This window comes from Camelina sativa, chromosome 9, assembly GCF_000633955.1.
Source record: "Camelina sativa cultivar DH55 chromosome 9, Cs, whole genome shotgun sequence".
NCBI lineage: Eukaryota > Viridiplantae > Streptophyta > Magnoliopsida > Brassicales > Brassicaceae > Camelina > Camelina sativa.
The window spans coordinates 28,653,892-28,675,071 of record NC_025693.1 but is presented as its reverse complement, the minus strand read 5'-3'; the positions used below and the strand labels follow the sequence as shown (position 1 = coordinate 28,675,071).

The 21,180-nt window shown below is 36.9% G+C and overlaps 2 protein-coding genes across 4 annotated transcripts in view; one reads left to right on the top strand and one right to left on the bottom strand.

Annotated features, from left to right (window-relative positions):
* On the bottom strand, positions 6,690 to 10,463 carry LOC104712814 (transcription factor bHLH96). Of its 2 annotated transcripts, XM_010429786.2 has the most exons (4): positions 9,670 to 10,461; positions 8,583 to 8,743; positions 7,611 to 8,012; positions 6,690 to 6,912 (listed from the first exon to the last, which is right to left on the bottom strand). In XM_010429786.2, exons 1-4 carry the CDS (start codon positions 9,974 to 9,976, stop codon positions 6,817 to 6,819), a joined length of 966 nt encoding a protein of 321 aa, XP_010428088.1. In that variant the 5' UTR covers positions 9,977 to 10,461; the 3' UTR covers positions 6,690 to 6,816. The 2 variants fall into 2 exon arrangements, with proteins under 2 accessions (XP_010428088.1, XP_010428089.1); XM_010429787.2 differs by lacking the exon at positions 8,583 to 8,743 and having other exon boundaries at positions 9,509 to 10,463.
* Positions 20,242 to 21,180, top strand: part of LOC104712810 (RING-H2 finger protein ATL11-like) — a 2,257-nt gene continuing 1,318 nt past the window's right edge. Inside the window, exon 1 of one of the 2 annotated variants that reach the window (XM_010429783.2) lies at positions 20,242 to 21,098. In XM_010429783.2, coding sequence (XP_010428085.1) covers positions 20,492 to 21,098 — 607 coding nt within the window. In that variant the 5' untranslated portion in view covers positions 20,242 to 20,491. The remainder of the gene's footprint in view (positions 21,099 to 21,180) is intronic. The other variant, XM_010429782.2, reaches the window with a different exon arrangement.

Genomic DNA, 21,180 nt, shown 5'->3' with positions numbered 1-21,180 from the left:
GCATTCTAACCAGGTTCCTTTGTTGCTTGCGATAGCCGTTCGGAGTAATGCGCCAAGTGTCCGGTTGACGACTTCGGTCTGTCCGTCGGTCTGAGGATGCGCGGCAGTGGAATAGAGTAACTTCGTGCCCAGCTTTTTCCACAAGGTACGCCAGAAGTGACCAAGGAATCTCGGTTCCCGGTCCGAGATGATCGTCCGCGGGAGGCCATGAAGACGGACTACATGGCTAAAGAATAGATTGGCTAAGCGCACTGCGTCGTTGCTCTTCTGGCATGGGATGAAGTGCGCCATCTTGGAAAAACGATCGACCACCACAAAAATAGTGTCATTCCGATGTATAGGCGGTAGTCCGAGGACAAAGTCCATGGACAAGTCGACCCAAGGACCTGTCGAGACTGGTAGCGGTGTGTAGAGTCCGTGGGGATGAGTGGTTGACTTTGAGGCTCGACACACCACACACTGGCCGCAATGCTTCTCGACCATGCTCCGCATCCTTGGCCAGAAGAAGTGTTCTTGAAGCATGGTTAAAGTTTTAGCCACGCCAAAATGTCTGGTAAGACCTCCACTATGCGCTTCTCGGATTAATAGGTCGCGGATAGAGCCGGCTGGGATGCAAAGGCGCCGACCTCTGAATAAGTAGCCCTCATATACATAGAACTCCGCATAGTTGCCTTTACCGAAATTTTTGAAACATTCCCCAAACTCAGCGTCTTCCGCGTACGCATCCTTGATGCTCTCGAACCCCAAAACTTTGGCGTCCATGGTGGTGATTAAGGCGTGTCTTCGGGATAGGGCATCGGCGACAACGTTCTCCTTTCCTTTCTTATACTTGATGACGTATGGAAAGGATTCGACGAACTNGTTGCCTTTACCGAAATTCTTGAAACATTCCCCAAACTCAGCGTCTTTCGCGTACGCATCCTTGATGCTCTCGAACCCCAAAACTTTGGCGTCCATGGTGGTGATTAAGGCGTGTCTTCGGGATAGGGCATCGGCGACAACGTTCTCCTTTCCTTTCTTATACTTGATGACGTATGGAAAGGATTCGACGAACTCCAGCCATTTCGCATGCCTCTTCTTGAGATTCGTTTGGCCGCGCAAATGCTTCAAAGTCTCGTGGTCCGTGTGGATTACGCACTCCCGAGCTAACAAGTAGTGCTGCCAAGTCTCCATGGCTCGGACCAACGCGTACAGCTCTTTGTCATAAGTGGGATAATTAAGAGTGGCTCCGCTGAGCTTTTCGCTGAAATAGGCCACCGGTTTGCCGCCTTGCGTGAGAACGGCTCCAATGCCGACGCCCGATGCGTCGCATTCCACCTCGAAGGTCTTGTTGAAGTCGGGTAAGACAAGGAGAGGAGCTTGAGTGAGTCGCTTCTTGAGTTCCAGGAAGGATCGTTCTTGTTCGGCTCCCCACTTGAACTCCTGATTCTTCTTGATCACCGCGGTAAGGGGTGCGGCGACCGTGCTAAAGTCTCTCACGAACCGTCGGTAGAAACTGGCCAGCCCGTGGAACGATCGGACTTGGGAAACGCTGGTAGGTGTTGGCCATTCCTCTATGGCTCGGACCTTCTCGCCGTCCACCTTAAGCCCCTGTTCACTAACAACAAAACCTAAGAAGACAAGTTCATTAGCAGCAAAGACGCACTTTTTCAAGTTAGCGTACAATTGCTCTTCGCGGAGAGTGCTTAAAACAAGTTCCAAATGCTCGACATGGTCAGATAGGCAAGAGCTATAAACGAGGATATCATCGAAATAGACCACAACGAACTTGTTGATAAAAGCTCTAAGCACATGGTTCATTAGACGCATAAAGGTCGAAGGTGCATTAGATAGACCGAATGGCATAACCAACCATTCGTACAAACCTTGCTTGGTTTTGAATGCGGTCTTCCATTCATCTCCTTCTTTCATCCTCACTTGATGGTATCCACTTTTGAGGTCGATCTTAGAGAAGATGGTTGATCCGCTGAGCTCGTCTAACATGTCGTCAAGACGCGGAATCGGATGCCGGTACTTGATCGTGATGTTGTTTACGGCCCGGCAATCGACGCACATGCGCCAAGATCCGTCTTTCTTCGGAACAAGTAGGACAGGGACGGCACAGGGGCTAAGACTCTCTCGGACATATCCTTGCGACATGAGCTCGGATACTTGCCGCTCCAGTTCCTTAGCTTCCTCCGGGTTTACTCGGTATGCGGGACGGTTTGGTAGCTGGGCTCCAGGAATCAAGTCGATCTGATGCTCGATTCCTCGAAGAGGTGGTAGACCTTTGGGCAAGTCATCTGGGAACACGTCCGAGTATCGCTTAAGCACGTTCTTGATTTCGTCCGGGAGTGTATCCCCCAAGTCTCCTGTTCCTTCAACCAACAAATCTCTAAAAACCATCAATAACACTTGGTTGGAGTCCTTAAGGGACTTTCTAACGTCACTTGACTGGATCAGGAAGTTCATTTTAGAGTCCGAATCCTTAGACAACTTGGATTGCATTTCGCGGACTTGCGTCGGTGTTAAAGGCTTTAAACTGATACGTTTGTTATCGTGTACAAACGTATACTGGTTGGTGCGTCCGCAATGTGACGTTCCCTTATCAAACTGCCATGGTCTCCCCAGTAAGAGGTGACTAGCTTGCATCGGTACTACATCACATAGGACTTGGTCCTTGTACGGTCCGACACTAAATGGGACGAGGACTTGGTCCTTTACGCGTATCACGGTCTTATCGTCTAACCACTTAAGCTTATAGGGCTTGGGATGGCATGTGGTGGGCAAGGAAAGTTTCTTGACCATGTAGGAGCTCGCTACATTCGTGCAGGAGCCTCCATCAATGATCAAGCCACACACCTTCCCGCTTACCGTGCATCGCGTGTGGAAGATGTTGTCTCGTTGGTTGGAGTCGTCCGGCTCTTGGCTGGCATTGAGGATTCTTCGGATCATCAACAGCTCTCCAACTTCGGGCTCAGCTATGGCTTCCTCCAAGTCCGCATTGTCTTGGTCATTCGCCTCGGACCTTTCTCCTTCGGACTCGAGTTCTCCGGACTCGGTAATGATCATGGTGCGGGCATTCGGACAGTCGCGGGCATAATGGCCTCGGCCTTGGCATTTGAAACAGATGATGTCCCGACTGCGCGCGTCGCTGGTTGTCTTGCGAGGATCTTGTCGGTTGTCCTTGGTGGTTTCTCTTGACTTGAATCACGAGTCGACGACGGCCGTTTGGGACTTCTCTTGTGGCCGGTTGGATGGTGATGCGCTTGGCGACCAGTTGGGAACACCTTGGGCTCTGGTCCGGCTCGTGGTGGCGATCTTCTTCTTGACTTGGGCTTCGATTTGCACTGCTAAGTGCAGCAGCTCTTCGAACCCCTGGTATGGTTGGCGTTCGACCTTACGCGCAATCCGGTCCTGTAATCCATCAAGGAACTGAGCCATGAGAGACTCCTCGGAGTCTTCTACTTGGAGTCGGTTGCTTAGGTGCTCGAACTCCTCGTAATATTCCTCCACGGATCGCGAACCTTGCGTGAGTCTCCTAAATCTCTTTTGGAGCTCGCGATGGTAAAGTGGTGGAACATAACGACGTCTCATGACGGTTTTCATGACTTCCCAAGTGGTGATCGGTCGGTCATGATTGCGACGCTCATCAGCGACCAGACGATCCCACCATGTGAGTGCGTGGTCGGTGAGTTGGGCCACGGCGTAAGAAACTTTGCGTAACTCCGGATAGTTGTAGCACGAGTAGATGTGGTCCATCCGGCTTTCCCAATCGAGGTATGCTTCGGGGTCGGACTTGCCGGCAAAGGTCGGAGGTGACAACTTGTGCCCTGGTTCGTACCGATCATCGCGTCGGTATCGTTGTCTTGGACGCGGTTCATACTCGTCGTCGGACTGGTCACTCGGTTCTGGTTCTTGCCTACGTCGTCGCACGGGCGGCGGANAGTAAAACCCGAATTTAACATGGTATCAGAGCAGGTTGATTCTTGGACCACCCGTGGATGTTGTTCACACATATTCCCACGCTTCAGATGGTAATGCCTGACCCACATATTCCCACGCTTCAGATGGTCATGTCTGAGCGTGAGGAGGAGTGTTAGTGTAAAATATCTCACATTGAAAAAATGTGAAGGGATTTAAATAATATATAAAAGGTTAGGGTCTCTCCACTTATTGCCAATTGGTTTTGAGTTGGAAGCCCACGATAAAACCCGAATTTAACATTTAGCATCAACTATTCGAATTCTTCCAACACGACCGACCTATTAGTGGTGGAGATGAGCATAATTTTGAATACATAAAAGCCCAAATCCATAATTGGCATAACGCTCATTTTAACCCAATCAGTTATGTTAAAACGCCGTCCTGTGTAGTATGAGGTTAAAAATTAAAATTCTGCTATAGGGAATGGGCGAGTGATACAGTTTGATATGGACATGGAAAAGTGAAAAAACAAAAAAAAAAAATCGTTTGTGTGTGGCTCACACATTGAAAAAGCTATATATGATGTTCAAATTTGCTTTTCACATTAATTTTTATTCCATTTTAGGTCCATATAAACTTAGCGGTACAGAAAGATATCGACTTCAATCACATCTAAAACCAATAATATTTACTTAAGGAAAAAGTTGATGATTCTAAATCTCAATCATGAAAAAGATGCTAAAAATCTAACAGTCAAGCTGTATAATGGAGGAGGTCCTTTCTTATTGATAAAAATAGAGGGAATAAAATTTTGATTTTTTGGTGTAATCACATCGATAGGCTTTACTTTTTACTTTTTCTGGCTTTTGCTTTTTTACCCTAAAAGTGAAAAAACAGAGATTCGAAAGATCTTTGATATGTCTTCATGATACGACAATCATCATCGTCTTCTTGCATGAATCCCATGTACTGCTGATTCTGTGCCTCCAAGTTTAAATACAAAAAAAACTTTAAAGAATAATTCAAGCCTTCAAGGGTCACGAATATCATTATCATCATCATGATGATTCATGATCGTAAGTTTCTCTACTTTTCTTAGTCAATCATTTTCTTAACTTCTTGTCTCTCCTAATTTGTTTGTAAAGGCTTATGTATATCCAATAGGTAATATGGTGATTTAGACTCTGACTGGTGTTTTTATATGTGTCGATGCATAACGATATAATATGAAAAACAATTGCTCACTAATTTTTTTTGGCTCTATATAATTAAGAAAAGAAAATCATAAGTCAGACAAAACTTTAATCATGTTAAAACGGTGGATTAAGGTGAAATAATAAACCAACAACCATTTTTTTAATTCTAAGAAACTTTTGCCAAAATTAACATTTAAACACTTTGTTTGTAGGGTATATTTAATGTAGAAGTTTGTGCAAAATAAATTACTATCTACCTTAACAATAATAAAAATAACCTCCTCGGTGAAATTAAAATTACTAAAACCAAATTTCAACTGATTGGCATGCAAAACAGGAAAAACGGGTAAGAGACTGCATGAGTGCATGAAACTAGCTCATACGAGCAAAGTACTCGCGATGATGTGGATCTGACTCGCTTTGGTAATATTTATATTCGAATAATAATCGATGAGACAGGAAATGCCAAAGTAGAATTATCGTTAAAGTGAATGCAAACCATTCAATTCAGTAAACAAACAATCATGAGAAAGCTTGAAGTCATCGAAGCAAATCATATTTCATTATTCTTTACAGAATTTATATTTTCCTACAAAGACATCATTCTCCATGAGACATAAAATAACAAATATGTTTTGTTAAATTATATGAAACTTATTTTTTATTTGGCTTTAGTTTTAAGGAAATTATTTTACTAAAGAAATTAAAGAGGACAACATTAAATAACCTACCTTACCAATATTATTATACTACAGGGTAAAGACTTACCAATGTTGCTTATTTTTTTCTTCCACAAAATTACCGATAATGTAAATGTAGGTTCCATCATCATCAAATTCTAATATATAGGAGTATTCTGTAGTTTTCGAAGTACTTATTATCTGAAACGGATAATACCAGTCTTATATGCATGTAGTATACTATTAGTAGGCTAGATGTGGGAATGTGGCAGTACTAAAATTAAAAAGGAAGACAGTGTTGTTGAAACAAAATCTCGACTGATGGAATAGAGCTTGGAACATGGAATACTTAAGCACGTGAGGATTTATTAATCAGAGAAGAAATTGGTATGTGGCAAGGACATAGAATAAGTTTAGAAATTTAAGGAAAAAAAAAGTTACAAATATTCAGTGGGCGTTTTTGTTGGTTTGGGTGTAAGAAAGAAAAAATATTTGAGAATTTAATTTTCATGTGATGTGATAATTAATGCAACTAGGTTTGGTATTAATTAAGAATAAGCTAGACAGACTTTTCAATGAGTTTCTTTGAAAATGGATTCCTTCTTTTATGAATGCACAAAAATAGCTGAAACTAGTATATGTTTGCTTACCAAAAAACTAGTGGCGGATTCAGTCAGACAAAGTCCCTCCAATTAGAATTAGCCAATTAGGTGTTCGACGACCTCCTTCACATGACTCATACCTTACGATAATTGGTTGAAATGTTTTCAGCTATATATCTCACAACTAATCAATTGCTTAATTAAGGTTTATAAGCTACTTCCTCTTTTGTTATTAGGTTTGAATTAAGGCCATCACACACAAATCCTCTATATGTTTTAGTTATTTTTTTGCATTACAACGCTAATTAACAAAAAAGAAAGTAGAATTTTATTTTATTTTTATTTAGTTTAATATGAAAAAAGAGAGTAAAAAGATCACACATGAAAAATTAGAGTTTCTCTAAATGTGTCATAACTAAAAGTTCAACTATATTAGCTAGAGGATGACTCTTCTTCGATCCTCCTTAGGATTTGATTCACAGCTGCTGCAATATCTTCCACTGTATTCAATTGGCTACCTTCTTCAACCTGAATAAACCCATTATTTTTTAAGTTAGAAAAAAATGATTATTAAGTTACACGAAAAAGGTTGATATAGTAACTCAAAAAGTAAAATTATAATAAAAGAAAATGTTATATATTTCGAGGAAGAAGCTTATGAATGTGTCCTAAAACAAGTGGCGTCATTTCGTTCTGCCGTGCACAGTGCATCCACAGTTCTGTGACCACCAAACTTCCACAGTACACACATATATATACACATACATTCACACATGTGTAGGCATATGTCATCTTTTTGGTCCCTGATTCTTACAAGAATCAATGTTATGATAGTACTCATTGTTTTCTTTTTTTTTTTAATAAATAAGAAACGATGATTTTGACCCCCCAATAATTGAGGGCAGCCCTAACCAAGTAAAACAGAACAATTTTTATTATTGTTCCTCGAAAACCTTTTCTGGCCCAGACAAATAAATCACAAAATGTACTAATGAGAGACACATTAAATGAACAAAAAAATTTGTGACTGGGAAAAGAATCATTGAATCATATATTGACCCAAAACTAACAATGACAATAATGATTAGTCTCCCATTAATACCACTTTTATTCGGATATGCAAAATCAACCCACTAACCCTAAAAAACGGTATTATATAATCACTCTAATCTCGTTAGTTAGTAAAAAAAATGACGAAAAAGAGAGAGAAAAAAAAAACATTGTACCTTGACGCTGATGGAGTAGAGGACGGAGTCATCTCGAGTGGTGACGTTGAGATGAAGAAGAGTGAGCCTTAGGCTCTGTATTGATGCGACCAGTTTAAGAAGCTGCTTCGGTCGCTTCTTCGCAAGTATCTTCAGACTTGCATGGCTCTCCACCATTGTCACCTCTATCTCCGCCATCCCTTCAGCCGCTGCCGCTGACGTAGGCTGGCTCGAGTACTGAGGAAATGCAAAGAAATCCGAAAATGGTCCCGATGAGCTAGCAGCGACGATTGTGTTGGTCTGGTCGCGGCCGGTTTCGTTGTCTTCTGCGGCGGTCTTCACCGGAGGCTCAATTGATTGTAAATGATGCTCAAGCTCCTTTAAGTAGCTAATGGCTCCGCCTACGATTGACGCTTGATCTCCCTTTAACCACCAACCATAGGTTAGCTTAGCCCATAGAAATTGCTAAAGGTTTTGCAAAAACAATCAAACATTTCTACTATATTTCGTACCTTATTTTTTATATATTTAAATATTATGTCACCATTTCATCATACATCTATAATCTGTATAGTCCTTTTTGGGTGCAATGATGTTCAAGACTTTATTTATGCTCCCACAATTCCACTAACTAAATTTTCATTTTAGAGACTACATGATCTAATATTATGAAAAAAGAAATAACGACTAACTTTGTATATATTTTTTTTTTTGTTTGTCATCATATATAACGGCTTTCATTCATCCATCATCATTCTCAAATTTATGTTTAAAGCAAATAAACATGCATACATGCATAGCTATATATATGAACATATAGCCTATCTGCCTATGTATGTCCTAATTAGCTAGAAGTCTAGAACATAGGCTTTGCCTTTTTTTTTTTTTTAATCTTTGACACGTCAAGAAATTACAGCTAAAGCTAAAGCACTACTGAAGATATCACGCGCTCACACACTTATATACATATAAATGTTGTATGTAGAGACTAACCCTTTGAGCGTAAGAAGGTGGCATGAGAGAACGGAGAACGGCGAGGTACTCATTCATCTGTTTCCGGCGATTTCTCTCAACGGCGATGTGAGTCATCCTCTGGTTCTCGATCTCTTCCTTGTTCTTGCAAGACCTCGTCCTTCTCCTCTTCCTCCTCCCTCCTACCGCCACATCCAACGGCGGAGGCTGGTTCTTGGTATCGACGGCAGATCCATAANAGCGACGATTGTGTTGGTCTGGTCGCGGCCGGTTTCGTTGTCTTCTGCGGCGGTCTTCACCGGAGGCTCAATTGATTGTAAATGATGCTCAAGCTCCTTTAAGTAGCTAATGGCTCCGCCTACGATTGACGCTTGATCTCCCTTTAACCACCAACCATAGGTTAGCTTAGCCCATAGAAATTGCTAAAGGTTTTGCAAAAACAATCAAACATTTCTACTATATTTCGTACCTTATTTTTTATATATTTAAATATTATGTCACCATTTCATCATACATCTATAATCTGTATAGTCCTTTTTGGGTGCAATGATGTTCAAGACTTTATTTATGCTCCCACAATTCCACTAACTAAATTTTCATTTTAGAGACTACATGATCTAATATTATGAAAAAAGAAATAACGACTAACTTTGTATATATTTTTTTTTTTGTTTTTCATCATATATAACGGCTTTCATTCATCCATCATCATTCTCAAATTTATGTTTAAAGCAAATAAACATGCATACATGCATATCTATATGAACATATAGCCTATCTGCCTATGTATGTCCTAATTAGCTAGAAGTCTAGAACATAGGCTTTGCCTTTTTATTTTTTTTTAATCTTTGACACGTCAAGAAATTACAGCTAAAGCTAAAGCACTACTGAAGATATCACGCGCTCACACACTTATATACATATAAATGTTGTATGTAGAGACTAACCCTTTGAGCGTAAGAAGGTGGCATGAGAGAACGGAGAACGGCGAGGTACTCATTCATCTGTTTCCGGCGATTTCTCTCAACGGCGATGTGAGTCATCCTCTGGTTCTCGATCTCTTCCTTGTTCTTGCAAGACCTCGTCCTTCTCCTCTTCCTCCTCCCTCCTACCGCCACATCCAACGGCGGAGGCTGGTTCTTGGTATCGACGGCAGATCCATAAGGAAGGTCGTCTCGTGGCCATTGAAGATCCTCTTCGTTGAAGTTATAATCATCACTGTTATCTCCGCTTTTACCGTTGTAATTATTACTTGCAAACCCATGTTCTTGTCCTTGCCCTAGCTTAATGTTGTTCTTGGTGTCTTGTGGATCTAGATCTTCTTCTTCTTGAAAGTACAAATCGTAAAACGGGAAATCTTTGCAAGAGATGTAGGAGAATGGATCTTGCGGGTAAACAACAGCCTCCAAGGCCATAGTTAGCTAGAAAAAATTATTGAAATATACACTTGAATATGAAAAGGGTCTGAGCGAGAGAAAGAGAGGAAAAAAAAAAGAAGACAGAAAGTGTTTGTCTTTCTCTTTTTGTCTCGAGAGGGAGACAAGGCAAAAGGTAAAGATACACTAGGGAAATCAAACTTGTTATTATCCCTCTACAAGATTTTATTTATAAAAAAAGAAATTCAGAAATTGAAGAAGAAAGGAAACAGAAAAAACTCAAAAAGTGTGGTTTTGATCTATGGAAGAGACGAGAAGCTTGTGAGGGTTATAAAGCTGATATATTTTTTAACAATAGAAGCTCTGAAGAAAATCGAAAAAACAATTGAGTTCAGAAAAAGTAGAGATATAGAGAGAGGTTGTGTATTATTTGGTTTTGCACGTGAGATTGTAGACCGGTCCACAAAACCAAAGAAAAGATTCTGTGTGTTTTTGCAGGCTCTGGGGTTCGTCTTGTTACACTCATATTCGATGAGAGAGAAAATTATAACATGTTTAAGTCTCAACTTTATACGTTGCCATGTATTTAATGTTTTTTTCGCCGTATATGATCACATGTGAGTCAATGTAATAGAGAATGAAAGCTCTTCATTACCCCTTTTAATCCCAAAGTTTGGAATGATGATAATTCTGTTGTATATCACTTTTTTAAGTGTTCAAATAATATTTTGCTTCTATACGGTACGGTGCGTGTGTAATGCGTTATTGATCGACAGAGAGAGAGGGGGAGAGAGCTTGATGACAAAGTTTGTTTTTTTTTTATTGTTTCTATGTATCAGCCGACGTCAAAGCTTTATAAATTCGAAATCTTAAAGGCTTATTTATACGAGTATTTTTCCCCGAACCATGCGGAGACAATGACCGCTGATTTATTCTTTTTATGAAATCATATCGTTTATCACATAACCCTACCCGTAATGGAATAACCGTAAAAAACATCAAAAACCATGCATGGGTCCGAAAGCATATTTGCCTTTACAACTCTTGGAAGCTAACGATTTATAGAGTGAAAATTAATTATAAATGAATACATTTGCTTAATTAATTGTACAATCTAGCTACTTGTTTTGATTTGTAAATCATACTGTAGTAACTTTTAGTTTTCGATTTATTTTTTCACAAAACAACAAAGTATTTTTGCTTTATATATTTTCGATTATTCATAATATACAAGGTTTCATCGTATGAACGGAAACATTATACATGGGCCGCACTCGTATCTGTATTTCTTTTTCTGTAGAAATACACTATATTGCATAAAACGATAACACTTTTTCACTGCAGAACATGTATGAATTATACGTGCCATTTTTTAAAACACTGGCTGTACCAACTTTTGTTAACGCCAGTTTTTAAAAAAACATTCAAAGAATATATTAGATTAGAAGACATTAAAAATATGTAAATTCGTCTAAAGAGAATATACTTTTAACCATGTCTGGTTCAAACGTCTTTAATAACAAGAAATATTATATACTTAGCTAAACCGAAAACAACACTAAAATCATATAAGTATATACCCAGATTGAAACAACCTACTTGCATATTAATTAAGAAAAAAATTGGATATAAAACTTACCTTTTCACCGTTTTCGACTCCCTAATACTGGCCGCCACATACTTCCTTTTACGTTTTATTTTTCATTTAAAACAAAAGCAATATGATTTTTGTTCGTTACATCAAAATTACTCGACTATATATCTACGTTTCGAATGTTCGTAAAACAATTAAATTAAAAACCTACCCTCCAAAAGTGATAAGAATTAAACACGTCTCACATTTGCCATCCGATCCATTTACTCGGTCAAATTTATCACAGAAAAAATCACGGAAAAAAAATTAGAAAAACATTTCGGCGTGTGGGGTATATGCTTTATCAATGTAATCATGTCATGTTTTAAACAAAGTATTCTTGATGTTGACATATGTGATAACTAAGAGATGATAGCCCAACTTAATTTGTCTATTAACTAGGTGGCATCTTTCTATTAGTCTGATTAAGCACAGTATCATTAATTATGACCGAACTTTTATGCGGAAGAGAAGATATTAGAGTTGGATGGCTATGATATGACTTAGGGTTGCTGTGTAACAAAGTTGGTTGGTCGCTTGAGCCAATAGAGAGAAACAACAACTTAAATGTGATCCAAAACGTACAAAATCTCAGATAAAAATCATCTGATCAAGAATCCTATTTAGAAACACGGTGGAAAATAAAATCTAAGGCTGTGATACTCTTGTCTCCTTTAAGTCCGTGTAACCTATAGTTTTTTTTTTTTTGGGACATAAAAGATACCACAAATTCGAAACCATCCAAAGGTGTACTATAGTAGGAAAAATAGTCCCTCGACTGTAAATTTCGGCAAAATACTTTAGATACTTTTTCAAGGAAGCATTTACAAGAATTAGTGCAACGTTAATTTGAAAACAAAAAGAAAGTCAAGTAATAATTTAACTTATAAAGCAATAATAAGGAAAAGACTACTAGCTCTCATAACAAAAAAAAAGATTGATTTTATAAGTCCTATGACTCGAAAACAATTACAATTATATATATATATATATATATATATATTGATAATACTGAAACAATGTTAATAGAAAAGTATAAGAAACACTTGTTCCACTCACATATTTTTCTATCCAATTAATCAATTAGTTGTTTTATTTACCAAATTTAATTAAATGCGAAGAAGATGCCAGTTCCTCTCGCTTGAATTCCAATTAGTAGTGTTATATTGAAAAATCATACTGATTAAAATTTTATTTTTAATTCATATCTAATTTTTAAATAATAGCCTTTAATCAGTTTCTAATAATTTTTATAATTAAATAACTACTTGTACTGGTTTTAAAATTCCAATTCGGTCGAGAATACCTTATTAATTTATATGTTATTTATGAGTAATATGTATTGATTAAGTGAATTAAAACTTTGGTAATGACATAATAATGGTACTAGCAATAAAAATAATATACTGGTCAATGCATGAGTAGTTTCATGTCCAAACAATTGATAAAGATTTGTCCCGACGATATGGAGGGATGAATTATTTCTAAAATAGTTTTCGATTCATCTAAGATAAATGATCAGCCCGACCAAAAAAAAGATAAATGATCAATCCCGGCATATAATATATACATAAACGATCCAACATATAATATCTAAAAGGGCCCTATGCAAAATCATGACACACAACGACACAATTAAACCCGTGGCATAAAAGAACTTGCAAGAAAAGAACTAAAACAACATATAATCATTGTTTACACATATTAAAATATTATAATGACGCATGCATTAGATATTTTAAACACTTCATATAATATATTGTGTTAGTTTGTTATAAATTTATCACCAAACTTTTTTTTCTATGAAGTTAAACTAGATATAGTTATATTATTAATTGATCAATATATGACCTCATTGTTTTTGTATTAGTGTTTCAAGTTGTATTGCAACGTTTTAATTTAGTGTCTAGTTATGTTTTTTTCTGTGGGATTACAAAACTTCCAATATACTAATCATATATCAAATAATTGAATAATACGAAAACCATCCAGAAATAAATTGAGTTGCTTTTGATAATTCAAAAAAAAATCAAAGCATCAATTTAAACGATTCTTTAACAAAATGAAGTCTACCTTATGTAAGAATGATATGGCGGTGAGGGTCAAAGAAGTAAAATTGAAACAAGAATGGGACGAGACTGAGCCATGTGACCTCACAACACGCTTCGCCTCTCTCTCTCTCTCTCTCTCTCTATTGATCTCAAACATTGGCTTCTCTCTTTTCGATAACACAATCCAAAGCTCTCTCTCTCTTTCTCCCTCTCTCCTCTCTCTCTCTATTTCCGATCAAAAAGTTGAGTAGCTTTCTGCAGCAGTACCATTTCCAATGTCTTTGTTTCCCATTTACTTTTATCTCATCCTTCGGTTCCATTATACTCCTACTTGATCAAATCATGCTCAGTTAATATTGATTCACATTAAAAGTAAATGTTTTTTTTTTCTTACAGCAAATGGCGTAAGTATCTCAAAGAAAGATTAATGCCTTCCGCCTTACACTCTCTCATGTAATTTTTATTTAGATTTTTTCACATATATCAAAAAATGAAAATATAATTTTTTTTTCTAAATTTTAATTTAATTTAAAATGGAAATTAAGTTATTTGGAAATTCTCAAAATATAATATACGGCACAACAAAAATACAAGACATGCTATCATAGTACCAAAACCAGTTGTTTCAGTAATCGGTACATGTAAATATCGTCACCCGACAGCGTGAATACATTATACATATATCGTTTTCAATCGGCTCGATACATTTGAAATTTTCGATAATGACTCTATTTTCCAACAAGACATTCCATACGGTATTTTGGTTTTCTGATGGTTTTGGGGGTTTAATATTTATAGTATACAATTTCCATGCACATTTTTTTACTAAGAACGAAGAGGTTTTTTCTTGGAGAATGTAATAGTTTCTGGTATATATGGTGATTACTTTATTAATGCAAATTTATCAGATTCTTGTCCAACTTGAATTAAATTATATAGTATACTACTATGATTTAACCAAAAAATAATCTAGGGACAAGCTCAAATAACACGTCGCAAGTTCTCCTTTGTCGTAATGTAGTTAGATGCACGCTCTTCTACAACATTTGCATGTCCTTATTAGTGAAAAATATAACGACGTACTTAATTATTTAAGTTAATTAATACATGTTCGTACATGATTCTTGATGCCCTGGCCATATCTTCGTCGGATTATGGCACGCATATGTTTAGAATTAATTATTTATTTATCGAGTCTGACTATATGCTTTTTTGTTGGTCTTACTGCACTTTGTAAAAAAGTGAAATGATCTGCTAAAAGTCAAGTTTTACACTAGTCTGATAGGTTTTGACCATTTTTTTTTTTCCAAAATACTTCTTAGGATAAAAATTTCGTATATACACACCAATGACCTATCAATTTTCAATTCATATCAAGATATGGGTTAAAACTTTTAAAAATTTGAGATAATTTTGCCGTTTAGTAACATTTATTTATGAAGGAAAACAAATAAAATATTGCTGTCTTATTATAGAAACCTGTGTTTTTTCAAATCAAAGTTTTGTAGCAAGATAACTCTGGCAACGTCATAAGCCCGAAAATGCTAGAATTTGCAATTTGCTGTCATTAATATATCGGAGCATCCATTTTTATACTTTTGTGGTGATAATTAAAAAAAAAAAAAAAACTAAATAGCTTACAACTAAGCAATACTGGCAACAAAATTAACACCCTAATCTATCTACATTATAAAACAAACCTCTGAAATTAGCATGTGGTTGAAGCGGAAACCCCGCTACCTGAAATTCTAACTCGAGGACTGTACTTGTTCAAAGCATATGTTCGTAATATTCTAAACCTTAATTATTATATATATATATATCCTTTGTCTTAAGACTAGCTAGATTGCGATAGATATGAATCATCGTGTTAAAGTTCTAATTTGCTCTGGCCCATACGTACTAGAGCGTTTGTTTTTAATTTCGAGATTTTAGAAAAACACATTCTCTATTTCTGAATTTGGTGTTTCGTTTTGTTATTCAAGATACAACAATAGTTCATTCACAATTCCACAATGTATCCCTTTTAAGCTCAAAACAAAAGGAAAACAACAAGAATATTATCGATAGTACGTAAAGCTAAAAACAGTTGCTTGTAGCGAAAATCATCAACATAACACATATACGAATTCAACTTTTTCCTACCACTTTATTGAATATGATGGATGGTGTGATCGTGGGAAGATTAGGATTCAATGGATCTTAACTTCCTATTATTAAGAGTGAAAATGAATTCAAATGTTAAGACGACTTAGGAGGGAACACTAATTATAGTTTTTTTTAGAGAGTGTGATGTTATGAAGTTTTGTGCATATTAATAAAATCTAAAACAGAGAATCTCTCTTATATCTTTAAAAATATATATATCATTATAACCAACCAATAGTTCTATATTTGAAAATATTGTGTAACTTACATAAAAAAAGAAGAAGACCAATCTGTATAGAGAACTCTAACATCAATTTAAATAGTGAAGTGAACATTAATCAACTACTAGTATACCGTGAAGCAGGTAATTAAAAGGCTAAGATGTGTCCCCTATGCCTACGTATTTATTTAATCGGTCCATGATTTTGTTAAATTTAATTTTCCTCTTATTTATTTAACCAACAAAGAATATATTGTCATTATTTAAATTTATTTTCTTGATAGGAAAATTCAGATATAATTAATCATATTTACGACTAATATTATTAACTTAGCGGAACATACTATAATTAATATCTTCGGGTCAACTAACTTTTCTGCACGGATTTGATTCGTATATATGAGACTGCTTGTTGCAGCTAAATTAGCTTATGAAGCTTACTTTATTAAGAATTTTCAAAATTACAATACTAATTGTTTTCCTTGGAGAAACAGTTTATGTCTCCACCCTACAAACTTTTTATGTCATAAGTGAAATTGACACACTTATAGATTTACATGACTATACATATATAGACCCTTCAATTATTCGTAAGTAAAATGTTCGTATAAGCGTTTCTTTAGAAAATTCGAGAGCCAAAGTGGATTTTCTTTTTACGCTTTATCTATCTTTTTAAGTTCTCATATATAAAAAAGAAGAAATTGGCCATTATGAAATTCTCATATTAAGCTTAGTCTATACCAAAAAAAATAAGGGTAATATAGCTTGCTTAGCTGTCTCGGCGGATGTATGATGTATCATATGTCGATATGTAGTAAACAAAAGTACATGTACATGGAGTCATCACATGCTATAATAAATCAATGGAGTCCAATGATACGATGGTGGACTAATGATCTTCGTAGTTCAATATTCTACAAGCTTAGGAATTGTAGGAATCTTATTCTAAAACTATATGATATACGAATAGTACAGATCATGGTTATAGCATGAGAGTTTAGGTAGCTATAAAGCGAGAGAAAATCATTCTTAATTTATATTATATATTTTCCTTGAAACAGGACATGTGTAACTATAAGTCTATAATAAATAGATTTGTAGGGTTTGTGTTTCTTAGCTGAAGAGCAGACCATAGTTCTGCACTTCTATTACACGGTCTTATATAAAAATGAGTGAATCAGTAAGAAAAAGATATTGGTAAATATTATGTGCGTGTCTTCTCTGTGTCACATAATACCATAGATATATCAGACATCAACCCATGTGAATGTGATTTCAAAAGACGCTAAGCGAGGCTCACACGGTTGAGTAATGGGGCTTGACTGATACAAAACTTAGAACTAAATGGGCCTCTCAGTATATAATCTGGAACAATTCTTAGAGGTTGTTTATCGGGGGCTCATAAGAGAGTTTTTAGTGTTTTGTTGGAAAAAAATTAATCAGAAAAAAAGAAAAAATGCAAGGGAGCCTCTTATATAGAAACCCCAATTCTGTTCTAAGAGACGAAACGTGTTAACCTGTTGTTGGCCAGGAAAAATAATAGAGAAGGGGAAAAAAATTTGGCTTGCAATTAATTTTAGATTTTATTTGTTTCGTCTCTCTCCCTCTTTCTCTCGCTATCGAAGACTCGAAACGACAAAGGCGAGAATTTGGAGTCGAAGGTTCTGGAGGAAGAGGAGATGCGTAACGGAGGCGAAGGAATGACTCGGCCGTGTCCCATCGTGATGCTTGAATCGTCTCCGTGACATGAAGCAGGCGATTTGAATTCGGAGTCCACTCAATCGGAAGAGATTGAGTCAATTGGAATCAGAGGGTAAGTTTCTCAATACAATAGATTGTAATCCCGATTAGTGTTTTATGATTAGGGTTCTTTGATTTCGGATCCCAATTTATGGTTATTTTAAGTGATGCCTTTGATCGATGATCACGATCTCCTTGGAAGAGACAGTTTTTGATATTCTTGTGATCGCCTTATATTATTAGCAAATGATGTTCTCTCTTTGGTGTTGTTGTTGATGGTTCTGTTCTGATATGGGTGTGTGTTAATGTTATGATCTCGTTTTGATTCTGTCTTTCATGTGTGTTGATGCTATCTGATTGATTTATCATCAGTGTCTTGTGGGGACTTCCTTTTCTCCTTGTTTTTTGTCAACCGGTGGTCTTCATGGTTAACCTCCTGGTCGTCTCGGATGCAGAGGGATTTGAAGTTCTCCTCAAGAAAACGATCAATGTCGGACAAGGTGGCGGCGTGAGCGGAGTCCTGGTAAACGGGTTTGTCTTTGTTGAACCTGGTCTTGCTGTTGCGTCGTCTGTGCTTGAAGGAGAAGGAGAGCTTCTTGGGATGCTTACTAAGCACCCAATTCTTAGAGGATGAGAAAGAATGGGAAGACGAGAGTTGCAGCTTCTCTGTCTCTCGTTTGATCTTTGACAGGTAACCATGCAGCGATTTCTGCAACGGGTTTGGCATATCTATCCTCGGATTGGTTTGCTCTACAAACAACTACGCATGATGAAAACAATCTCTCAGATTCTATTCTCTTTTTCTTTGGTGATTGATATACGCAGGAAGGGAGGAATGGTAGCGGGGTTAATTAGTCAAAATCTGAAACTGTTGTTCAACGCTTTTACGTTGTTGGTAATCTCATTAATTAATAGCAAGTTATTTTCTTCATTCTTTGTGGTGCATATGTCTACTCTAATGATATGCGCAGGAAGGGAGGAATGATCAATGCAACGTCTCCCTCGTCTCCAGCCTAATTAGTGTCTTCTCTTAATACTTTACTCTAATGATCTCTTTTAAACTCTTTGCTTGTAAAGAAGAGGAAACATGTAGTTGTTGGTTTTATTGGGCTTATTCTGTTATCAAGTTTGCATATTCTCATTTGTATAAGTTAGAGAAAACAAAAAATGAGAGTAGTAAAAAAAAACATAAATGGCCGCCCATACATCTCTCCACCAAAATTTACTTATTTCTTTCTTCACAACAATAGTCAAGAAATCTCAAATATTGCTAAACCATTGTCAATTCGTGGTTTTCTATAAACATTGTTAATGTTGCTGTAATGTTTTCTCACCATTTTGTGTAATATATGTGCTCCATATTAGTTGCCTATGATTCTCATTTACAAATCTTTAACAAAACAGATGAAGAACCTCTGTTTTCAAAGTTTTTCAGAAACAAAAAATATAATTCTAGTTTTGTATCTTTGAAAATTAATTAAAATGCAATATTTTTAAATTTTATAAAATCTTAAATGTTTACACATTTATACCATTTCTGTTCTATTTAAAATTTTAAAAAACAATATTTTTAAAAATAAGAGACCCAAAATAAGAACCTACCAATAAAAGAGAAAATTTTATCTAAGAGATCATGGATTCTTATATTCCAAACAGTACACAATTAATTCATAAAAAAATTAAGAACTCCCCTTATATGAACCTCCCAATAAACTTGCTCTTATAGGTTAGAACTTACGGAACATCTCTTTTTTTATCACATATCCAATCAGTATCCCATAGAAATAGAGGCTCTAAAAACCTTTTATCATTTTTATAGATAATCTACAACAATGAGATGCAGCCTATAGACTTATTCCCTAATATACATAAGAAGTTCATAACCTATAATTGGAAAACGACGTGATGACGACATGGGACGACGCACGATGCGAAGACAAATTAGTGATCACTTTCACGTATTAAATTTATTTTGTTCGTCAACGTGAAACTTTCATGCGTGATTGCGTTATAAACCCATAGTGCATAATGCAAAATTCTCTGCCAGACATACAACTTTTAAAAACTTATTTGACCAAATAGCCACCATCTCACACACCCCACTGGTTTTATCTAGAGGTTACCATAATGGTTTTTTTTTTTGTAAAACTACCATAATGGTTTTATACGATACATCAATATCTCTGTAATGACATTATTGTTCCTTATATCGAATTGATTCACTTATATTATTGTTCGTTTAAAATATTTAAAGGCATTGACATTAAACTGAGATAAGCCTAAAATATTTTGGAATATAGGAAGGAACTGCAAAACTACGTAGAAACTAACAATTATAGAACCATCACATTAACAACAAATCTTAGCGATATTTGCACTAACCGGTTGCTTCGTTGAAAGATACATCCCAACTTCTTGACGGAAACATCACAATCACATCGTATATTTTAAACAAATCTGTTAATAAAATATTCATTAGTTATGCCGTCAACATAAAAAACCAAAAACATATTCATTAGTTATATGATGCATCATCTTTTAAATAGTGCCATGGTTCAAACTTCAAAGTCAACCTACCAACCCACAAACCCTTTGCAACCATTGAGCAACCTCAAATCACATTATCTCTTTATGTTCCTAAAGTTTTGATGAGTTCATATCATATCCACTTACTTTGATCATACCAAACAAGAAAAAGAAATATATAGACAAGGTTATTGGTTTTTTTTTTCATTGCATGGACCGACGAAAGTTTGGTCCTCATGAACACCAAAGGTATAATTAATCTCAACCGTTCAATCATCGGTGGTCATGATCATGGTTCCATCCTCCAAGTACTCCTCCTTTTTCTACTCCTCTTCTCCAACCACGGGGGCTTTCAAATCGCCGCGGGTCAAGCCAATCCCGGTGGTTCAGACGTTACCGGGGATAGCTCTCGGTTTGACCCAACCATGGCAATACTCATGATCATCCTCGTCAGCATCTTCTTCTTTCTCGGGTTTTTCTCCGTCTACATCCGAAGATGTCTCGAGCGAGTCATGGGGATGGACTACGGAAACACAGAGGACGCCGCTAACTGGCTTACCCTGAACCGTCAACCGGCGCGTGGACTGGACGCGTCGGTCATCGAGACGTTTCCTACCTTTCAGTACTCAACCGTGAAAACGCTTAGGATCGGTAAAGAAGCGCTCGAGTGTCCTGTTTGCTTAAACGAGTTTGAAGACGATGAAACGCTGCGTTTGATACCTAAATGCTGCCACGTGTTTCATCCTGGTTGCATTGACGCTTGGCTCCGCTCTCACGCTACGTGTCCTCTCTGCCGCGCTGATCTTATTCCCGTACCGGGCGAATCTATAATTCAGATACCTGGTTTAACCAACGACCCTCCCGGTTCTGATCCGACCGGTGATCGGATTAGAGTTTTGGGTTCACCAGACGCGCGGTTGCTTGA